The sequence below is a fragment of the Thamnophis elegans genome, chromosome 13 (assembly GCF_009769535.1).
Source record: "Thamnophis elegans isolate rThaEle1 chromosome 13, rThaEle1.pri, whole genome shotgun sequence".
NCBI lineage: Eukaryota > Metazoa > Chordata > Lepidosauria > Squamata > Colubridae > Thamnophis > Thamnophis elegans.
In genome coordinates this window covers 19,859,180-19,881,669 of record NC_045553.1, presented here as the reverse complement: position 1 = coordinate 19,881,669, position 22,490 = coordinate 19,859,180, and the positions used below count along the sequence as shown (strand labels likewise).

General features: G+C 44.6%; 1 protein-coding gene across 4 annotated transcripts in view; it reads left to right on the top strand.

The window, feature by feature from the left end:
• Positions 1–22,490, top strand: part of XPO7 (exportin 7) — a 54,924-nt gene that overhangs the window by 22,970 nt on the left and 9,464 nt on the right. For all 4 annotated transcript variants that reach the window (XM_032228959.1, XM_032228958.1, XM_032228960.1 and 1 more), the window contains 19 exons: positions 1,588–1,692; positions 2,088–2,253; positions 4,254–4,327; positions 4,569–4,688; positions 5,794–5,940; positions 11,110–11,282; positions 11,532–11,725; positions 12,723–12,828; positions 13,816–13,951; positions 14,236–14,309; positions 14,619–14,699; positions 15,745–15,808; positions 17,122–17,230; positions 17,543–17,649; positions 18,001–18,089; positions 18,533–18,640; positions 19,220–19,302; positions 20,119–20,333; positions 21,385–21,523. In XM_032228959.1, coding sequence (XP_032084850.1) covers positions 1,588–1,692; positions 2,088–2,253; positions 4,254–4,327; positions 4,569–4,688; positions 5,794–5,940; positions 11,110–11,282; positions 11,532–11,725; positions 12,723–12,828; positions 13,816–13,951; positions 14,236–14,309; positions 14,619–14,699; positions 15,745–15,808; positions 17,122–17,230; positions 17,543–17,649; positions 18,001–18,089; positions 18,533–18,640; positions 19,220–19,302; positions 20,119–20,333; positions 21,385–21,523 — 2,290 coding nt within the window. The remainder of the gene's footprint in view (positions 1–1,587; positions 1,693–2,087; positions 2,254–4,253; positions 4,328–4,568; positions 4,689–5,793; positions 5,941–11,109; positions 11,283–11,531; positions 11,726–12,722; positions 12,829–13,815; positions 13,952–14,235; positions 14,310–14,618; positions 14,700–15,744; positions 15,809–17,121; positions 17,231–17,542; positions 17,650–18,000; positions 18,090–18,532; positions 18,641–19,219; positions 19,303–20,118; positions 20,334–21,384; positions 21,524–22,490) is intronic.

Here is a 22,490-nt window from a genome sequence, read left to right as displayed (position 1 = left end):
ATTGATTGGGTCCAGCAGAGGCCAAAGTCTGCTGCTTAAACCAGTGCTTCTCAACGTTGGCAACTTGAAGATATCTGGACTTCAAGTCCCAGAATTCTGGGACTTGAAGTCCAGACATCTTCAAGTTGCCAAGGTTGAGAAACACTGGCTTAAACAACAATATATTCTTTACTTTCTATTTAACATAGTTCAATCTTGAGTGATCTTTGCTGTGTCTGTGTAGACTGATATACCATGATTATATACACTACAGTGCTAAGCAATTCTTTGGTGTTACTGGGCATTTTAGATTCTGTACAGATAAAATCGGTCATATCGTTTATCCTTTTCTTCAAAAGAAAAATGGAAGCAAATGCTGAAAGCTGAATGGGAAATAGGATGTTTTCAGGCAGCAGAGAATATACTCTACAATCAGCCCATGGCAGTTCTACCTTTCTGAGATATCCATTTTCATCAGTATGATTGTCTTAAAATTATAAGGATTCTCTCTTGGACAACCAGGAGAAAGGCCCCTATGGGATGCTCTTACTATCCCAGTCTTGCTAGCTTCCAAACTCCCAGAGAAGAAGAGGGAAGGATTAAAAAGTGCACAGGGGGAAAAAGACAGATATAACAAAAAGACAGATTTAATAACTTTTCACCCCCTAAAAGATTACAAACATATCTTTTTTCATAACCCATCCCTTATCTATATGCAGATTCTTAAATCATCCAGCTTTCAACCCTGGTATTGGTAAAGGAATATCAGAAATTTATAGAAACATATTTCTGCTTCTGATATTTCTTCAGTAGGCAAAATTTGTTGCACATCTGCCATCCCTTCATTAACATTTTTTGGAAATATTCTATCCATAGAAGCAGACATCACTACTGACAGCATTGATCTTATAAATACCGGCACTAATTTTTGGTCTCATTCTTAGAAAATTTCTGAGGGTATTTCAAATTGCAAATGTTATGTTGTTTTGTAAATCTCCACACTAAAAAAACCAAAAAACACAAAGATACTGCCTAGAGTCTTTAGTCATCTCAGGGTCCAATTTTGGATATCATAAAGTCTCAAATTTCTATAATTATTAAAGCGAGACAAAACAATTTGCTTCTCTTTAAAAGCTGTTTATTTATATAATTCTTTCCCAAATCTTTTAGTAAAACTCTCAAAATTCTAAATTTGTCTGGCCCCTTAATTTGTTTATATCTTTCTTAGATCAAACGCTTATTTAGCTTTTTACCATTTATTTACAATTCTTTCCATTCTTAAACCTAAGTTTAATTTTTTTTTTTTACTTGAAGAATGAAAGTAAACTCACCAGATGGCTCTTCAAACTTGTTCCAAAAGTCTCTAATGGCCTTAAGGTAGTCAAATAGGCAATTTCCAAAAGTGAGGTTAGCCAAAGGCCCACCACAGTTGTGAGCATGAAGGCTGTTGATGAGAACATCTTCTTAGGAGGAGGAGCCATCTGGAGCACATCTAGAAAGTGTCAGGGCCATCATGCCTCCACCAGAAATCCTTGTTCTTGTTTTCTATATAAGCATTTAAAGTCTAATGGTAACTTGCTTTCTTTTACTTCCTTTTTCAATCTCCAGGCAGACACTACACATCCTTTGACCAAGCACAGGAAAATTGCTTCTTCATTCCGAGACTCATCATTATTTGATATTTTCACACTCTCCTGCAATTTATTGAAACAGGTAAGAAAACTTGAAACCTTGGTGCTCAGTCTCAACAACTGAGTAAAACGATTAAGGTAAAATGATTAAGCTTTCCCTCAGAGGTTGTGGGTTCTTCATCACTGGAGGTTTTTAAGAAGAGACTGGACAATCACTTGTCTGAAATGCTATAGGGTCTCCTGCTTGAGCAGGGAGGGGGTTTGGACTAGAAGACCTCCAAGGTCCCATCCAGCTCTAAACTGATTGATTGATTGATTGAAAATGTTCAGGCTGTGGATTTAAAGCTCTGAAAATCTCTAACTTGAGTCTAGTATGGCAGCTTCTGTGTATGATAAGTAGGATTGTTAGGCTTTGCTGGCAAGAAGCTGGGCTAATGTCTTAAAAATTGTGCCCATTTTGCTTTTTTTTTTTTTTAGGCTTCAGGAAAAAACCTGAATTTGAATGACGAAAGTCAGCATGGTCTTCTTATGCAGCTTCTCAAGCTCACACACAATTGTTTGAACTTTGACTTCATTGGTACATCAACAGATGAGTCCTCTGACGACCTCTGCACAGTGCAGATCCCCACCAGCTGGAGATCAGGTAGAGGGCCAAGTTGCTCTGGTTTTTTAAGTTGCATTAAAGGGATTGCCATCGTGTGCCTCTCTTGATCATTACAGACATAGCTTGAGTCACATTGTGCAGGCCTTCACCAGTCTTGGGCCTTGGGAGGCCTTTGCCTTTGGGTTGGCAAGCCTATGGAAGGTCTTCTTAGAAACCTACTCCAATTTGGCCAGTTTTGTAAACTGCCTAAGTGGGTCCACAGAAATAATCATCACAATACCTGCAAGACAGAGAAAATATGTACCCGTATATTAGAGAATTGCTGTGATCAGTACAGAGAGAAAATAATGGCCTTCAACTACTGAGAAGCATTTCTCAGTAGCCAGATTAGACTCTTTAGTCCCAGTGAGGCGAGAGGTCCTGGATCTGGCCTGATCAGCTTTTGGGAGAAAAAGAAAACCTGATCCTGCATATTACTTTCATTTGGCCATTAGTCACTAAATATTATAAGATTCCCGTCCTGTTTTTATTATACTTAACACTTTGTTTCCTGTGCCAATAGACAATTGGAAAAAAAAAACAGCAGTATTATGCATGCTTACTCTTAGTTCCATTTCCTCATCATATGGAATATCAGCTAAGTGCCTTAGTGGCCTTTGGAGAGGTTGGCGTAAATGGGGAGTGAGTAAGAGAGGCAGAATTTCCTTCTTCTAATAAGCAAGTTCTAAAAAATGCATTTTGGAGCAAATGAGTGGCAAAGATAAGGTTTTCTTTATGCTCCCCAAAGAGAGATCGAGACCAAACAAAGAGATTAATTTCAACACAGAGCAGTCATTTTTGCCATGGCCAGAAACCCCATTATACCCAGAAGATAATAAATGGTGATGTTCTTGAATAATTGGACTCTTTTTCTAATGTTTGACTTGTCAGTAAGTCTTACATATTTCAGCGGGGGGGGGGGGGGGGACACTTAAGAGTCCATTTTTGCAGTAGAAGGTGGTATAATTCAGTCAGCAGAGAGAATAATTGGCTGCAGATATATTTAGTCATCCATAATGGCTGTGCAGAATTTCCAGATAAAATATACCATTTTCATTGATTTGTCATGGAATGGTCCAGGTGTAATTATGTATGCTCACCTACAGTTCAAACCATAAATGTGTTTTAAAAGGTTTCTGCTGATTGAAAATGCAATAATATTTTCAAGCATACTCCTCCACATCTGTATGCAGTTAATGGATGTAGGAGCCTTTTCTGAAACACCTCTTGAAAAAGACTTCTCGGCATCTCATTTCCCCATCACTTTTCAGCATAATTGCCTTGTGATTTAAACTCAGCCAAAAGCCTTCTGCCACTGGATGAGGGCCAAACTCATTGCAATGGCCATCCCAAAGATGGCAGTTGTAGTGGAGGAAAGGGCCGTAGCATAAAAGAAGTTCCAAACAATACACAGAACCCCTGGTTTTAAAAGCCATCTGGGGAGGACAGGGGATAGGCAGTGAGGTGGTCGAGAGAAGCATGGAACAATGCAGGCAGACAGGATGAGGATAAGCCGGACAGAATATGCTTGGATTTCAGTAAGGCTTTTGACAAAGTAGACCACAACCTTCTTCTTGGAAGCTAGAAATATGTGCTATAGACAGCATCACCCCTCGATGGATGTGTAATTGGATGACAAAGCCCACACATGTAATCCTTAATGTAGCCTGGCTGGGGAATTCTGGGAGTTGAAGTCCACAAGTCTTAAAGTTGCCAAGTTTGGACACCCCTGTCTTAATGGAACTACATCTATATGGAGGGAAGGAAGCAGTGAGGTGCCCCAAAGTTCTGCTTTAGGCTCAGTACTCTTTAACATCTTCCTAAACAATTTAGAAGAGGGAATAGAAAGGGAACTCATGAAATTTATAGACGACACTAAACTGGCAGGAATAGCCAAGACCCCGGAAGATCCAGGGGCATCTCGGCATTGGCCTGGAGGACGTTTGCAATATGCGGTCTCAAGCCTGCCCTGAAATGATGACCCTCCCTTTTTCTTTCAGCCTTTCTAGATTCCTCCACCCTACAGTTGTTTTTCGATCTGTACCATTCCATTCCTCCCACTTTTTCACCCCTGGTAAGTATGTCCCTGTCTCATAGAGTTCCCCTGGAAAATGATCAGGGGGTGGGTGGGACCCCATCTGGGCCTAGCTACATCCAAAGTCAGGAAAAAAGTGCTTTGCTCTTTCTCCTTCCACCAGAGGAGGACTGTTGATGCTTCTCTGTTCAGGGCCTTCAGGTGTCTTTTGTGCAGAGTTTTTGCTCGGGGATTCTCTCATTCAAACAACTCATGTTTTTATTTTACCCCCTTGGCTTAGGTCTTGTCGTGTCTAGTGCAAATTGCTTCTGTCCGGCGGTCCCTATTTAATAATGCCGAAAGAGCCAAGTTCCTGTCACACCTGGTGGATGGGGTCAAGCGCATACTGGAGAATCCCCAAGTAAGTCAGAATGTGAACGTATGAATTCATTTTGTGCAAACATTGCCTTAGATTGTCCTTTGAAGCTTCAAATGGGTGTCTGGAAGCTCATCCCAGGGGCTCTCTGTCCAACAAAGCCCAGGGAATAAGGAGGAGCCATTCAGAGGGCAAGCGAGCAGAATCCTTAAGCTGGGCTCTTGGCATAATAGCCTCTGGTACTATTATGTGGAGGCAGTGGGGAGAGTGCAGAATTGACTTTGAATTGGCCTAGATGGCCACCGTACTCACTGACTCCAGTAGATGATGACCCTTTACTGCACTGCTGCCCTCCAGGGGCTGTGGCATCCTACCTCCACTCAGATGGCTGGGTGGCTTCTGCAAACAGAGGCAGCTGTGATTTGTGACAGACTGCTCTGGGTAAGTCAGGCGTTTGGGTGGCCAAAAGGGTATTTCATCCATATAGATCACACAGTGGCTTCTTGCAGTGCCAAGATCTGGTGGAACTGCAGCCATCTTAGAATCCCATGGCTGGAAGGGACCTCAGAGGTCTTCTAGTCAAACCCCCTAGGCAGGAGTCCTTACACCATCCCAGTCAAATGGTTCTGTTCTTGAAAACCTCCAGTGATGGAGCACCACTCCAGGAGGCAAGCTGTTCCACTGCCTTCATAGTTCTCACGTTGGGGGAAATCTCTCTCTCACACACACTAGCTTCCACCCATTGCTTTCTTGCCCTGCCCTCAGTTGCTATGGAGAATAGATTGACCCTCTCTTCCCCCCGACAGCCCTTCAAGAGCTGGAAGAAAGTGGTCCGGCCTCCCCTAACCCTCTCTTGGATAGGCCGCTTCTCTCAGCCTTTCCTCGTGCATTGTAGCCCCCAGACCCCCTAAACATTTTTGCTGCTCCTCTCTGCATTCCTTTTAGGGCTCCAGCTTCTTCTGGACATTGTAGTCCAGAACTGGGCCAGGCCGTCCCAGGATAGCCAAATGCTGGATGCTTTGAGTTTGGTGTAAGGGGATGGTCTCTGTCAATTTCAAGGTGCCTGAAAGGCTTCATGGAACAGCTCCAGCGTTCTCGTTGAGGGAGATGCCCAACTGGTGATTCTCATTCTTCTCTTTTTCTTTCCCAGAGCTTGTCAGACCCAAACAACTACCATGAATTTTGTCGGCTTTTAGCTCGCCTGAAAAGCAATTATCAGCTGGGGGAGCTGGTAAAGGTGGAAAACTACCCTGAGGTCATCCGACTCATCGCCAACTTCACGGTTACCAGCTTGCAGGTGGGACCCCCTGTGGCTTCTTGTGGCTGGAGCGAATCTGCGGATGGGAGGGGGGGCCCAGACGCAACACCCGTCCCTTTATGTCTTCCAGCCCCTGTTTCCTCACCATGGGAGGCATTTGGAAGTCACATGGACCGGGAAGGGCATGGCTTCTCTTAGGACACTAGCCTTTAGAACAGGGCTCTCCAACCTTGGCAACTTTAAGATTTGTGGACTTCAACTTCCAGAATTCCTCATCCAGCAATTCTGGGAGTTGAAGTCCACAAGTCGTCAAGTTGCCAAGTTTGAAGACCTCTGATCTAAGTGGAGAGATTGCAGAGGAAGGGATTACAAGACAGTAAATTTTGTTGGCTGGGGAATTCTGGGAGTTGAAGTCCACAAGTCTTCAAGTTGCCAAGGTTGGAGAGGAGGAGCCAACGTTGCAACGATATGGACGTATGGTCTCGATGCTCCAAGACCGCAGCTGATACTTTTGCTGCTGAGTAGTCCAATCGGATCTAAACCGTCCCGCAGAGACGGTGAACAGGAAGAATGTGTTTTGCTGATCTCAGGGACATTGCAAAGTCCCTGATGGATCCAAGAGAAGTTCTTCTTAATGTCTTTTCTTAAGTATACAACTATACCATTTTTCTTTTCCGTAGCAGAGGTCACAAAATATTGACCAAGTTCGGGGTTGAACAAATATTTTTGATCAGTTGATTTAATATAAATTTCTTGCAGGCAAATTATATCGTTCTTAAACTGTTTGAGATAATGAAATATTTTCTTTCTCTTCTGTAAAGAGTTCGGACCACAACTCCTTGGTCAATGGCCAGTGGTTATTGATGTTGTTGCAATGTACCTTGTTTTCCCATTCGTCTGGTAGTCATACGGCTAGATCTTTGTTCCCTGACCCCTTACCCTTCCGGAAGGAGGAAATGGTGCTTTCTGTCTGGTAGTTGTGTGATTTGCTGTTTATCTTGTCCTTCTCGTGGTCTTTCTCCAGATCCAGATGATTCAGGGTGTCCCATCTTCAGGATCTTGTGATAGAAATCTCGGGCTTCCCATACAGAGTTGAGACAATATTTTTGCTTAACAAATGTAATTATAATACCGAATGGCACATCCCATCTATACTGTATCTGACGGTTTCTGAGTTCTTCCACTAGAAAAGCATAATCTCTCCTGGCTCTTAGCATTTGGGGTGGTATTTCTTTCAAGACAATCAAGTCCTGTCCACCAATTTGAAGCCTGGTATTATAAGACTCTTGTAGTATGTTTCTGAACTCTCTTGTAGCGAAGTATATAATTACATCTCGGGGAAGTTGCTTCTATTTTGCCACCCAGGAGTTAGCGCGATAAATTTTTTCGATCTGCCAGTCAAAGTTGGACCCCGGTCTTTCCACCAGATGGTCAAAAGCCTCTGAGAAAATCTGCTTCAAGTTCTCCTGTTTATCCTCACGCAGCCCCCTGACTCTTAATGCAAGCTCCATCTGTGTGTACTGCATCATAACAATTTGTTTTTCAGCGTTTTCAACTCTTTGTTGCACCACTTCAGTTTTGGAAGTCAAGTTAGTGTTGGCTTCTTCAAGAACCTCTAGCTTATCTTCCATTCCAGAAACATATTCTGTCAGTACAGTTACAAGTCCCAGCATATCATCATTTGTTTTGGCAATCTTAGTATCAAGCTTATCATGTAAGTCTGCTTTAAGTTTCTTTATCTCTGAATTCTCTGAAAGCTTTTGAATTCTGCTCTCTAAATTCTCTAAGAGTTTCAAAAAAAAGTTATTTTGTTAGCAAATCTCCAGTAGGGGGCGTAGAGGGTGGAAGCTGCGACTTTGTGCCAAGTGTGTGAGATGTACTCTTAAGAAAAGGTCTCCCCGAATTTAATTTGGATGCCATTATATCTTTTCTTCAAACAATTATTCAACTATTATTCAAACTCTACTGGCCCACTGTGTAGCTTATGAGGAAAGAAAGTATTAAGTCCCCCCTTTATTTGTTCTTAGAGGTTTTTCAAAAAGTTTCAGAAAAGAGCATTGTAACAAAGCAGGTTTCAAAAGATTAGCATTGTAACGAAACAGTTCAGCATATTCATCTCTGTTTGGAATGTCTTTATATTAACAAGGAGTCTTTTAAAACTTTTAAAAGTTGATAAGAAAAAAGAAAGTCTTGTAAGCTCTTCAGAGAAATGAAGCTAATTAAGAGACTGCAGGCTGGCTGTTCCTTTGATCTTTTTTATCACTGCTCATTGCCGGATAGTTAGGAATGTGGGACAATCGCCATTTTAGGAGCTTATTTCTTAAGAAAAAAAAAAAACCCGTGTACGAAGGAAGCTCTTGTAAAAAGAAGCTAGGATTTTTTTTTTTTTTAAAGACAGATAAGGTTCTCAGGTACAGACTCTGCTTGTATTAATCTCAAATAAATATATCAAAAGTTGTCCTAAGGGGGGATCCTTACTTTGCGCCGTAATAAATACAGCCGTGGTTCTGGCACGTAGATGTGATTCAGCCTTAGGTCGCCCCCCCCTTCCATTCGCAGCAAAAAAAAAAGCTGCAAACTTCAAAGAAAAGCTCTTACCAGCTGGATCTCTCTCTCACTCTTCTTTGCCTGAAGAATGAGGTATCTACCAGGTATTTAGGCAGATAACGCCACCAGAAACCTGGGGGCAGCTCTTTAAGCTGCTGCCATCAGCAAGGTCCCACCCCGGAACGGATCCAAGAGAAGTTCTTCAAGCCAGCGACAAAAAATCCAGCCATTAGGCTGATGAAGTCGGGGCGGCTCCAAAACGGAAGGATACGGAAAGAGAAAGTGTTTCCAGCTGGTGAGGAATTTTTGCTGTTTTAAAAGAGATTGCCTATAAAAAACTTAAAGTTAATTTAAATTTGAGAACAGAAGAAATAAGCGGCAGAATTAAGCTTTGAATGGTTTTGGACAGTGGGTTATCTTGCTTTTTAAATGCTATGTTCATGGATGGAATTTATGCAAGTCTTTTAAAAGGAGTGGATTAAGTTTTCTTCTATTTTGTTTTCTTTTATTATTATTCTTTGTAACCTATGGACTAAAATTCTACTTCGTCACTACTGTGGGTGTTTTCCCCCTTTTCTTCTCTTAACTCATTCAAGAATTTGACTTTTGTTTAACTTGGAATATAAAAAAGATACAAAAGAAAACCAAGAAAATTGTTACAACAAAGGGAAAGAAAAACGCTGTTGTTTGGAGGCTGGAGGTTTGTGTATTGGAAACAAAACACTCTTACTTTCCTGATTATTCTGGCTTGGCACTTCAAGGTCTCACTGTTTGTTTATAGAGAGTGATAAGAAGAAAAGCATACAGATGTTCCTTTGAAGTATATCTTTAACCAGAGAAAAGTGAAAATAAGACCTTATTGTGAATTTATGCTTAACCTTGTAAAAACCTTCCAAGCCAGAGCAGCAATGTTTGTCAGCTGGAAATAATGGCACAACTTCAACAGCAGAAAGAAATTTTAAGCCTACAAAAGATATTGTTAGAAATTCAGAAATTATCAAATACATTTGAGAGAATGGAGAAGTTGGAAAACCTAGAGCATCTAACAGTAAAATATGATGAAGAAGTTGGAGATGTTTATCAAGTGGAAAAAGTGAAGGTTAGAGTCCTAAAAACCAAAGAGGAAAGTGACCGTAAAGAAATTAAATCTGCTGATATCTATGGTGATTGGTTTGTGTCTGGAAATGGAAAGAATGGAACACTGAAAGAGGAATTAAATGGAGGGGAACTCTATCCCAGATGGCAAGATACAGAAGAAGAAAAAACAAAAGAATTTATGGATTTAAAGAGAGAAATTTTATTAGCAACATCATTGATAACATTACTGACAATTAAAGATAAGCTGATTAAAGAAACAGAAGAAGGGCAGCGAAATTACATGAGAGACTTAATAAGCAATGAGTTGCTAAGAGGGGTCCATACAAATTTGATTAAGAAGATGATTAGAGGACTGATACCACAAATGGCAGAAGATATGAAACTGTTTTGCTACTGGAAAGATGCAGGTTGATAGATGGAAGTGCATAATTTAAAACTAGTTAAACTTAGTGAAATTTAGTGACAATAGATATAGTCAAATAAATAATTGATAATGATAATAATATATACATATGTATTGTTATGATAAGTAATAATTGGATATGAATATTTGAATGGTACCCATGAAAGGAAGATTAGAAATCTTTTTGGTTATATATAAAGGCTAATAAAAAAGAACTGTTACTTTAGTTAAATTTTGATTATTAGGAAAGAAAATGTTATGATACAGGATACAGTTAAATAAAGGAAAGATAATGATACAAAGGAAAATATATATGTATGGGTACAACATAAGGAAACTGGATATAAATTGTAAACAGTGATTTGGTAAGGAGGATTAGAAATTTTTGTTACTAGATATTATGGATGTTTAGCTAGAATAGGCCATAAGGATTCAGTGTTATTGGAGGATTTTAGAAATAGCAAATGAAATGCCAGTATGTGGTTATGTTTTAAATCTTGATATGTTTTATGATGAAGGACGTTTAAACAATTGTAGTCAAATGAAAATGGAGGTATGATGATGGTAATATGTATAAATATCTGAGTTAAAATACTTGAGTTAATATGAATTATGATTGATGACTGTGGAAGAGATGCACGAAAGTACACTTTCTACAGTATGCAAAAAAGGAGGATTCTTTGTGCTGTGTTTGTTTTGAATATGTATGTATGTATGTATATATGTATGTATGTATGTATGTATGTATGTATGTATGTATATATATCTATGTATGTATTGTGTCACAACACCCGGTATGCCCAAATATAGGAAAAAGCATACTGCTTCCTTTCACTGTCTATTGGCTCATCACAAGAGACCATCACGACAGAAAGCCATTATTTTTACTGTTGTCTTTGTTACATTTGTGTTGCATTTGTGCTGATAAATAATTATTTATTTATCAGCACAAATGCAACATATATATAAAGATATATATATATAAAGGCAACAGTAAAAATGTATGTATGTATATATGTATGTATGTGTGTATGTGTGTATGTATGTATGTATGTATGTATGTATGTATGTATGTATGTATGTGGGTCTCTTCCCCTCTGCAGAAAGAGCTGGCAGGCAGGCTGGCTGATTGCATTCACCGTCTTCCTTCCTTTCGGCAGCACTGGGAGTTTGCGCCAAACAGCGTGCACTATCTCCTCAGTCTGTGGCAGCGGCTGGCCGCCTCTGTCCCCTACGTAAAAGCCACTGAGCCGCACATGCTGGAGACATACACGCCAGAGGTTACCAAAGCATACATCACCTCCAGGCTGGAGTCCGTCCACATCATATTGAGGTAAGATGCTGTGGGGGCGGCTGGTCCTCCCAATCTTTGCCAGGGAACGTCTGAAACTTATACGGCCGCAGGAGAAGGACCCTTCCCCTCACACCGACTGCAGCTGGGAGGGAAGCGAGCCCGGCTGCCTTCACGTTTCTCACCGTAAATCCGCAGGCCTCCTCAGCGGATCCCCCAGGGCCCTCCTGTGCTTAGAGAGGAGCGTCTGGCGGAGGCGTCTTCCCAATTGGTCACTTTGTCTGCCCACAGAGATGGCCTAGAAGACCCGCTGGATGACACAGGTTTGGTGCAGCAGCAGCTCGACCAGCTCTCCACGATTGGGCGCTGCGAATACGAGAAGACCTGTGCCCTCCTGGTGCAGCTCTTTGACCAATCCGCCCAGTCCTACCAGGAACTACTGCAGAGCGCCACGGCCATCCCCATGGATGTGGCCGTCCAAGAAGGTGAGCGAGCAGGAGACTCCTGGCTTGGCTTTGCTGGCTTCATAGGGCAGGGGTCTCAAACTCAGGACCCAGGGACCGAATCCAGCCCTTGGGGTGCTCAAATCTGGCCTGCAGGCAAAGGAGTGGCCCGCGATGCCTCTGGCAGCCAAAACTGTTGGGGAACTGCTCTCCATTTTCAGTCTGGACAGCCTCCTGCGGCATCCTGCTGGCCAAAATGGGGTGCTGTTTCTGCTGGCAGGATGCTACAGGAGACATCCGTCTTCTCTCCCCCCTGGCTGGCTATGGAGCAGAACTCCAATGCCTCGAATGGTCCTCAAAAGAATCCAGTTTGACACCCCTGTCTTAGGGGAAAGCTTGGGATGCCGGAGCTCCTTTGCGAAGGGGATTTCCCTTGCAGCATTTCCCTCGCACAGCTGTGCCTGGTTGGGGATTGTGATTCTTGGAAACAATACAGGACTGACTGCAGGTGTTTTAATGCAGAGATGAAGTTAAGTAACAGTTGAGAGTCAGCCTTAGTTCCTGCCTGATGAAAAGGAGGTCTCTCATATCTTCCTTTGGAACTCTGCTTGCTTCTAAGCACCAGAGGGCCTTTGCACATGCGCGCGCGCGCGCACACACACACACACACACACACACACACACGGAAAGCTAAAAATGTTTAAACATTCCTGCCTAGGATTTTGGGTGAGAATAAAAATAAATGTATTGTTCAAGATAAACTTATTTCAAGTGGGACCAATCAAGTGGTCCCAGAGAAACAACTCAGCAAAGAACAATTCATAGATTTATGTGATTTTTTTTGGGGGGGTGGGGGTGGACAAGACTAGGGATTCAAGATCTAAGACATTTAAGAGAGGTGGACCAGTTTTCCAGTTTTACCTGCTGGCTGCCCAGGGTGGCATGGTAAGAGGGGCAGCCTTCTCCGTCTAACTAAAAGGAACGTGTGTGGGGAAAAGACAGGTTTGCGCATTCGCTCTGTTCCTTTTTCCGGCTTCAGGACGCCTCACCTGGCTTGTCTACATCATTGGGGCCGTGATTGGCGGGCGAGTATCCTTTGCTAGTACAGACGAGCAAGATGCCATGGATGGTGAACTGGTCTGTCGGTAAGAGCCCAGCACTAATAAGAACAACCATGGCCCAATACCTCTAGCCCTATCCAAGAGAATACCCAAACATTTCCCTGCTATTCTGTGATCAGCCTCTGCCCACCTCGGGGCCTTGAGAAGCACTCAACAGGTGGATTAAAATGCCAGATCCAGTCTGAGCATCTGGCTGACTACAATGAATCATAATAATAATAATAGTAGCAGTAGTAATAACTGAGCGTTCGTGGGGAGATGCCGCTTTTCACCTTGACATCATTCACAAGCTGAATGCAAGTTTGATGGGTCAGCTGGGTGTGACCTTCATTGCAACCTCCGCAGAACAAACTCTGCAGAACACAGAACTAAATATTGAAAATTGGCGGATTGCTGGGCTTTGAAATAGAAAAGTGGGTCTTTCAACGTTTGTTGTCAAAGTACAGCAGATTTCTTCCCAAGGGGAAAGGCTAAAAGAGGGAAAGGAAATGCAAGGTGGCCATTAATTGAGTTTGCTGTTTTTTTCTTTTAACCTTCTCCAAAATGCAATCTTCTTGTCAAGTAATTCTAAGATTAAAACAGATTGAAAGGATCCTTTTTCTGATCGTTCTTATGCAAACAGTTTTTCATCGGTCAGATACTCCTGAGTCTTTAAGGTCTCCCTGACAACCCTGCATGAAATTCTGGGTGGAGGGAAATGAGCAGAGTGGTTTTCAATGTACAAGAAGCACCCCTCCCCCCATACACACACTTTGGGCCCCAGCCATGTGACAGTGGTTATCTCTGGAGGTGCACCTGACTTCCCAAGCAGCTCACAGGTGCTTTCAGAGGAGCCCCTGGGGTTGGTCTTCTGTGGACCCACTTTACAAGGGCGACAGATTGAAACAGATGTGGGAAGTCAGCAGCGCCCCCCCCCCAATTTCTGAATAAAATTTCACCCTCTTGAATAAATGGCTGGAGGAGCCATTTGGAGTGGTGCCTTCTTCATCCCTTCCCTTCCTGCCTTTCCAGGGTTCTTCAGCTCATGAACTTGACGGATTCCCGTCTTGCTCAGGCAGGCAATGAGAAGCTGGAGCTGGCCATGCTGAGCTTCTTTGAGCAGTTCCGAAAGATTTACATAGGAGACCAGGTGCAGAAATCCTCTAAGGTAAAAAACGCTTGTGGTGGCTCTCTTCTCATTACAGAACTTTTCATAATGTTTTCACGACCGGCTTTATCTAAACTCTCCACCTGCAGATGATTCTTGGTCAGTGTGGGGCTTCAGGGTTTAGTGACCATGGTCTGCAGAACAGACTTCCTAACGTTTTGCCGGCCGCTCTGACTGCCCCCTTCAGAAGCAAAGTGGCACTGGGATCCTTATAGAAACCTAGCTCAGGGCTGAAAGTGAACTCACAAGAGCCACCTGAGCTGAAATCGGTTTTCCACTCCTAGCTGTATCGCCGGCTCTCAGAAGTCTTGGGGCTGAACGATGAGACCATGGTGCTGAGCGTCTTCATAGGAAAAATGTAAGTCCTCCTGCTGTCCCCGGAGCATTGGCCGCAGCCTGCAGCCTGGGTCTGTGTGGAAGGTTTCTGCCTGGGATGGTTCGCTCTGCAGGAAGACCCTGCTGTGGGCTGGCAGTCTGCTCTGGCTGCAAGTAGTTGGTCCTAGAGGCAGCTCCCCCTCCAAACCCTGGACCCCGCAGCTTCAGGACAGCAGAGATGAGTGGTTCCACCCCAGCCTCTCTTTCTGCTGACGGGGACTCTGGGAGGACGAAAGGCCTGAGGAGGAGGAAGCAGCAGCCACTGGATGGTGTGCATTTCCTCTCCCTGCAGAATCACTAACTTGAAGTACTGGGGACGGTGTGAACCCATCACCTCCAAGACGTTGCAGCTTCTCAATGATCTCTCCATTGGATATCCTTTTCTGCCGGCCTCCCTGGTCTCGGACGGGCGCTCCAGGCACCCTGGGTTCTCCCCCTGGTGAGGCCAGAACTGGGCGGAAGCCGATCGCTCCCCTCAAAAGCTCTTCTGCTGCCCCATCACTCCTGTTTCTCATAGGGCTATTCCGGTCCTTTACCAAATTATTAACTGGTCCTCTCCAGTAGTCTCAGCAGTGATGACCACAATTAGGGAACCCTATATGATAGTAGTCCTCATTCAGCGACCAGTCATTCAGCGACCACTGGCAGGCACCGCAATGACCTAGGAGACAGCAGGAAGAACCCAGCCGGGTCAGAGAAAAGGCTTCAGCTCTTCCTAGTTTCATGGGCTGTAAAGGTGACAGGGCAGAAATCAGACCAGCAAGAATCTGTTCCTGGAACCTCCCAGTAAAGTGGAATTCCTTGGTCTGGGCCAGCTTCCTGCTGGACCATCTCGCAAGGTGGACGGTAACGATGGTGCTGCAGGAGGGGACTTAAGATGGTTCTTGTGGTTGTGGCCATTGCTGTGTCCAAGTTACCATTGTTAAGGGAAGGCTACCTGTCCAAGCAGATAGTTGCAGACAAACATTTGCAGCATTAGCCATCTCTGGTCAAACTATGTTTCAGTAGATTTCTTAGTAAACAGAAACTGAAAGTTAAAAGTGAGCTCCACCTGCCAATTTGCATGCCTGTGTATTGTTTATGTACCAAGTGTTTACAGATTCAGAATTAAGAAAAGAGTAGTGGATGCAATTCCACCAGGGATGACTAAACTTTTTCATACACCTACACCTGGAGGAAGGGAGAGATCAGGCGATATCCTTCTGATATTTTGGTTCCCCACTACACCGTTTGGCTGATCCAGTGGCAGTCTGTTGGAGGGCTTGTTGACCTAACATCTGTACTCACCACTGCATGATAGGTTTCTTAGCTGTCGTGGGAGGGGAAATATGATTTAGTGTGAGAACTACCTTCGTGTTATGCCTATGACATTTTCTAACCAGGCCAATGTCTTGTTGTTTCCTTAACCTCACTTTTACCTACAGCAGTGTTAGGAAACTGGTGAAACTGAGCGCTGTGCAGTTCATGCTGAACAATCACACGGTTAGTTGTCAAAGTCTTTTTGTCAATCCTTATCGGCGGTGTGCCTTCCAAATACTATCAGCAGAGGGTCTCCTGTGAAGGATTCCTCTTTTCAGACTATGACTCAGAAGTAGCCAAAGAAATAACATCCACACTAATTGGCATCGCATAAACAGGTATTTAAAGGCCAGTGCTCTGACAGACGAGCACAATTCAAAGTGCACTGACGAGATCTCCTCGAATGGTGACGAAATGTTTGCAGCCAAGTTCCCAAGCTTGGAGCTCAGACCAAGAGCCCGATTCCTCTTTTCTTAAAGAGGAGACAAGGACTGAAGCTCCAGCTACATTGGGAAGCAGATTGAAATGGAATGAGCTACCCCCAGAGATCCGGACCCTACCCACTCTCATGGCCTTCCGTAAAGCTATTAAAACCTGGCTTTTCCGGCAGGCCTGGGGCTGTTGACCTCTTGATTGAGGTCCATCCCTGCTTAGACTGGATGTATGTTGTGTTGTTTCTTAATCTTGTTGTGTCTTATTGTTTTAACCCCTTTTCTATATTTCTCATTTCTGTAAGCCGCCCGGAGTCCTATGGGATTGGGCGGCCTATAAATTCAAGAAATGAAATGAAATGAAATGCAGATTTTGCTATGCAAATTATCCCAGAGAATAGTCCTACCAATCCTGCCCTTCTTGGACAAAACAAAGCCTTGTGTCTTCTAGCAAGGCTTTCCCGCAGCGGTCTGGCCACGGAGCAGAAGGCTCTGACAAGTTGAAAGTTTTCTTGATGGACCTTGGCAAGAAGGACACATCATGCTACCCTGTTGACATTCTGCCCATTCTATTGTAGTTGACCGTGTGCCATTCATACTCTAGTTGTTAAAGCTTTCCAGCATGGAAAGGTCATTTGACCAACTCCCTGGTTGAGAAGGAGACTCTGTATCATCTCAGGCAAATGATCTGCCGGTCTCTTTTTGAAAGCCTCCAGTGACGGAGCACTCACAGCCACTGAAGGTCACTTCTGTTCCATGGGTTGACTGCCCTAACTCCTTAGTTCCAGATTGCTTCCTTCCTTGGTTAGTTTCCATCCATTGTGAAACATGAAAGAACTTAGTTGTTTCAGAGCAGATTCAGTGACCTGCATTGGATTGGATTCTACCCAGAGGAGGGAAAACGCCCCAGTTTGCAATGATGGTAGTTTCTTGGCAAATACAAGGGCAAGGAAGGAAGGCCCTTGCGACCGGCCTTTCCATGGTGCCCATATGCCAAGGATGCATCTTGTTTCTGTGCCTGAACAATTAGACCTCATTAATAATATGATTTTTGTTCTTCAACAGAGTGAGCACTTTTCCTTCCTGGGTATTAACAATCAATCCAACCTGAGTGATATGAGATGTCGGACTACTTTCTATACGGCACTTGGGCGCCTCCTCATGGTGGACCTCGGTACTGCAACCCATTCCTGTGCTCCCGAACGCATCTCCCCACCCCTGAGTTCTTTGTCATTCTAATCCTAATTAACTAGACTGGAACAGTTTAATCCACCCACTCTCTATAAAGCGTAATTATTCAGAAAGAAAACTGTTCACCTGGTTACCTTGCTCCAAATATTGTCCATTGCAAGTGTAGCTCTGGATCTCCTGGAGGATCAAAGCATCCAAAGGTTTACCAGATGGATCTAAAAATAATCTAGGTGTTTAGTCTGGATCCCAAAGCAGAGGATTGTTGAAAGTGACTGTTTTTCCGTCTTTCTTCCAGGGGAGGATGAAGATCAGTATGAGCAATTCATGTTACCCCTCACTGCTGCCTTTGAAACGGTGGCCCAGATGTTCAGCACCAACACCTTCAATGAGCCGGAGGCAAAGGTAGGGCAGAAAGCTTCCCTTTTGGATCAACCTCTTTGTGGGTCAGATGAAGGCCACCTGGAACCTTCCAGACTCAAAAGAGGACAGTTCCCCTCTTCTGTTAGGCTTGAAGTCCAAAATGTTTGGGTCAGGGTCTCCCTAAACGCCCACAGGGCAGGAGCAGTCTGGATATCTGGTTCTTCCTCCCAGTCCATATGGCAGTCCAGAAGGCCACCCCCATGATCCCCGAGGAAGCCATTCTTTGAAATAAGTGGGATGGGGAGGGTTCTCCTTGGATCAGCCAACAGTGTGGGCTTGGAGGGAGATTGTGACGCAGAGGAGATGAAGCAGGGCCTCTTTACCCTCCTCCAGAGGACGCTGGTGGGCCTTGTGAGGGACCTGAGGGGCATTGCCTTTGCCTTCAATGCCAAGACTAGTTTCATGATGCTCTTCGAGTGGATGTATCCTTGACTCTTGTGCCTGTCGGCTTCCTGGAATGGGGATAAGGCTGAGGACCGGATTCTGGAATAGCTCCGTTCTCTTGGAGGACCAAGGGACGACAGTACCTCGCCTGCCAATGCTATGCTGGGATTTCCCAGGGCTGGTCAAAAAGGCAGCCTGTCCAACATAGCTGGCACCTGATCCGTAGAATTCTGCTTCTAGCATTTATGAGCAGGTGGCAGAAATAATGTAGATTTGGCAGGAGGAGGCTTAGCACATATTGACGCTTATCTGAAGTGACCCAGTAGATCATTTGTCTTTTCTTCAAGTCCTTTATCTGCCAACTGAGTCCGTGGTGGTCAGCTTTGCAGTGATCAGGCAATCTTGGCTATTCTGCCCTGAAGAATGAATGTCTGAGTTGATTCTGGAAGTAGTCAGGTGGTCCTTAGCTTCAGCCTTACAGCTACCCGGCCTACATGCCAATCTTGCAGCGGGCCGTTGAGCTCTGGTACCATGACCCGGCCTGCACCACCCCTGTGCTCAAACTGATGGCTGAGCTGGTGCACAACAGGTAAGTGGACTCCAAGCGGCCTCCTTGGGCGCCTGAAGGAAAGCTGCCCTACAGGGAGGGCCAGGAGAGGAGAGAGGTGGGATGAGGAGCAAAAGCTGTAATTATTCACTCTAGAAAACATAAATATTGATCTTACTTGAAAGGGCTGGGATGCATTTCCAGCCCCTTTAGACAGTTTCTAAAGAACTACTAGGCTTCTACCAGGTAGTAAAACTACTTTGGAGCCCATAAAGACAGGAGTGCAGACAGGAGCAGCCCAAACGGGGGCAAGGCTGGGGCCTACGAGGCCTGGGCCTCAGGCAGGTTCCATGGCAGAGTCTACAAAGGCAGTGACCTTTCCTGAACCCTTCCTCCGTGGTGAGGGGAAGGCAGCCGGAGACCTTCCTTTGTTTACAGCATTCAGTAAGGGAGGTGGGAACAGCCACTAAAGGCGATGGAAGGCTGTTCAAAAGAATGCTAAAAGTCCGCCGAGGCCTGAAGCTTCTCCACAAGGAGCCCTTGTTCAGAATTCAGGGCTCGGGCTGCCTGCTCGGAGGGTGCATCTCAGCCAAGGCCCCCCTCTCCCTCCCTTGCTTTCAGGTCCCAGAGGCTGCAGTTTGATGTCTCCTCCCCCAACGGCATCCTGCTCTTCCGGGAAACAAGTAAAATGATAACTACCTACGGTGGGTATCTTTCCCTTCAGGGCCGTTGGGCTGGGTCAGATTGGAAGGAAGCTTCGCCCAGGCCCGCTTGCTGCCAGGGCTCTGGATGGGCAGGGGGGCAGTCTGCGCAATTCTCTTCCCAAAGCGCACCTGTTTTGGAAAGGTCTCCAACAGCAAAGGGGAAAGGCAGCTAAGCCTTTCCTAGTTTAGTAGAACTGGGCCTTTGCTTTGCTGAGGTGCTGCAAGGCTTAGAAGGCAGCATTGACTCTGCCCACCGCCAGGAGTTCAATCCTGATGGGCTCAAGGTTGGCTCAGCCTTCCATCCTTCCAAGGTCAGTCAAATGAGGACCCAGATTGTTGCGGGGAACATGCTGGCATTTGTAAACTACTTAGTTGTAAAGTCTAAGCCGAGGTGGCGCAGTGGTTAAATGCAGCACTGCAGGCTACTGCTAGATCAGCAGTTCAGCGGTTCAAATCTCACCGGCTCAGGGTTGACTCAGCCTTCTATCCTTCCGAGGTGGGTAAAATGAGGACCCAGATTGTTGGGGGCAATATGCTGACTCTCTGTAAACCGCTTAGAGAGGGCTGAAAGCCCTATGAAGCGGTATATAAGTCTACTGCTATTGCTATTGCTAAGCACTATTGCTATTTGCCCCTGTGCCTCGGCGACGTGGCTTTGATGACACTCGACCAAATGCAGCTATTTTGTGGCTCCAGCCACGTTCCCTAAAGAACCACCCTTGGCTTTTCAACCTCCATTTTTTCCAGGAGCCGCACAAGGAAGCTCTCCGTGGAGAGAGGAATGTTTTTGAGGTACCTGCGCTTGTTTTTTTGCAGGAAACCGTATCCTGACTTTGGGGGAAGTTCCGAAAGATCAGGTCTATGCCTTGAAGCTCAAAGGGGTTTCCATCTGCTTCTCCATGCTAAAAGCCGCCCTGAGTGGCAGCTACGTCAATTTTGGTGTCTTCCGCCTCTATGGGGATGATGCCCTCGACAACGCCTTGCAGACTTTCATCAAGCTGCTGCTCTCCATCCCACACAGCGACTTGCTGGTAAGACTGCAGAGCGGCTCCTGTCCCCACCCAAACCCTCCTCCTCTTCCACCTTTGACCTTTCTGGGATTGTTCAGCTCTGAGGCTGCTCCAAGTGGCCTTCACAGCTGAGAACGTGTACATGCGTGTGTGTATTGAACTCCGAACTCTTACCTGATTATGGCATCATAATTTGGCCTCACTCATAATGGGATGACAGCTGGGCCACACAGGGATCTTTACCTATTCTGGCATGAGGTTGCTCTTCGTGAAAGTAGTTGCTTGCCTGGCTGAGGGATGGGGCCTGATTCCATCCCATTCGCCCTTTGCCCTGATGATGGACCACTCGGGGTATAAGATCAAAGGCAAGGCAGAGGGTTGGTTTCTCATCCTCCCTTCTTCCAAAAAATGGTTTGCAAGAAAGAGCCATGGTGGTACAGGGATTAGAGTGCAATATTGCAGGCTACTTCTGCTGACTGTCGTTTGGCAGTTTAAATCTCACCAGGCTCCAGGTTGACTCAGCCTCCCAGCCTTCCGAGGTCGGTAAAAAGAGAACCAAGACTGACCGAGCCTGAGTGACTGAGCGCAGGAATTCATGGTCCAGGAAAGGGCACAACTGGCATACAACACGAAATTGCACAAAGGCTCCCCTAGCCACAACTGCTACTTTAGCTGTCCAAACTATTGTCAAAACCTTTAATAATGAGATTGACAGAGTTCTGCGTTGAACAGTCACGTGATATAAAGCCACAGGAATATACAGTATATAAAATAGCACTGAGTAGTCAGATGAAGGTCTGGCACCATAACAGCTCTGCCTCTCTGGTCTAGGCATTCATCTAAAGAATGGTTACACTATCTACAGATAATTGGCCAATAAATTGGAAGCTGTATCTTCACTGATCATAAAAGTAAAAAAGTTTTGAAAATCACTGCTTCCGAAACAGAGATTGCTTGGGGGTGGGTGGGGTAATATGTCTGAATGGTCTCCAAACCTAAGTCACACATTCTGGGCCCACAAAACTCCTTTGAAAGCTCCCCTGATTCCTTTGTTTAATTTATCTTTTTTCAGGATTACCCTAAACTCAGCCAGTCCTACTATTCGTTACTGGAAGTTCTTACTCAAGATCACATGAATTTTATAGCTAGCCTGGAGCCACATGTAATCATGTATATTCTGTCTTCCATTTCAGAAGGTCTCACAGCACTAGGTGAGTGCAGCAACTGTTATGGGGAAGTTTGAGGGCTGCTCTTGAGAGCTGAGGAAGGGCTGAGAAAATCTCTCAGCGTTCCCTGTGGTTTTGTTGTTCTCCAGCAGCATCAAAGCGATGTAGATGCCAACTCTACCCGGCTTAGATACAATACCTAGTAGAACATCTAAATCTTTCCTTAATTCCCTCGTAGTTCCTGCTTTGGTGCCTCATTTTGGCATAAAGATCGGCCTTCGGGAAAGACAGCCATTTCTTTAGTCTCTCATGGGCAAAGTGGGTGACTGAGCGATCCCAAGCGATTGGATCTTTAGTATAATCTTTATTATCATTGTACAAAATAAATACAATGAAATTGGCTCCCTACATTCGCTTTCTCGGGAGGATTTAGCAGCCTCAAATGGCTGATCATCAGCCCTTCAGGAGTAGGGCTTTACCCTGATCATCTGGGTGGGTTTTCAGCTGGTAGAGCCATCCCTGATTCTGCACGATGGCCTTGCCAGATTTGATCATAGAAACGTTTTAATGAGAATTCCACAACAACCGAGACCAATTCACTTCTGGGTTGCTCTCAAAGAGTCATATCTATCTATCTATCTATCTATCTATCTATCTATCTATCTATCTATCTATCTATCTATCTAGATAGATAGATAGAGATAGATTAGATAGATAGATAGATAGATAGATAGATAGATAGATAGATAGATAGATAGATAGATAGATAGATAGATAGATAGAAAGATATATAGATATATAGATATAGATATAGATATCTTGACAAATGTATCTGTGTGTACGATGAAACTCAAGACAAGGAATGCTTTGCCTTAAGTTATGAGCAAAGCATCCGATCCATCCCATGACTGGAAGGCTTTGAGAAATTCTGCCAAGAGAAGAAGATGGTCACAGCTTGCGTGGTCGGCCTGAGGCTGCTTTTGCTGGCCAAGGAGATAATGCAGCTCATTGA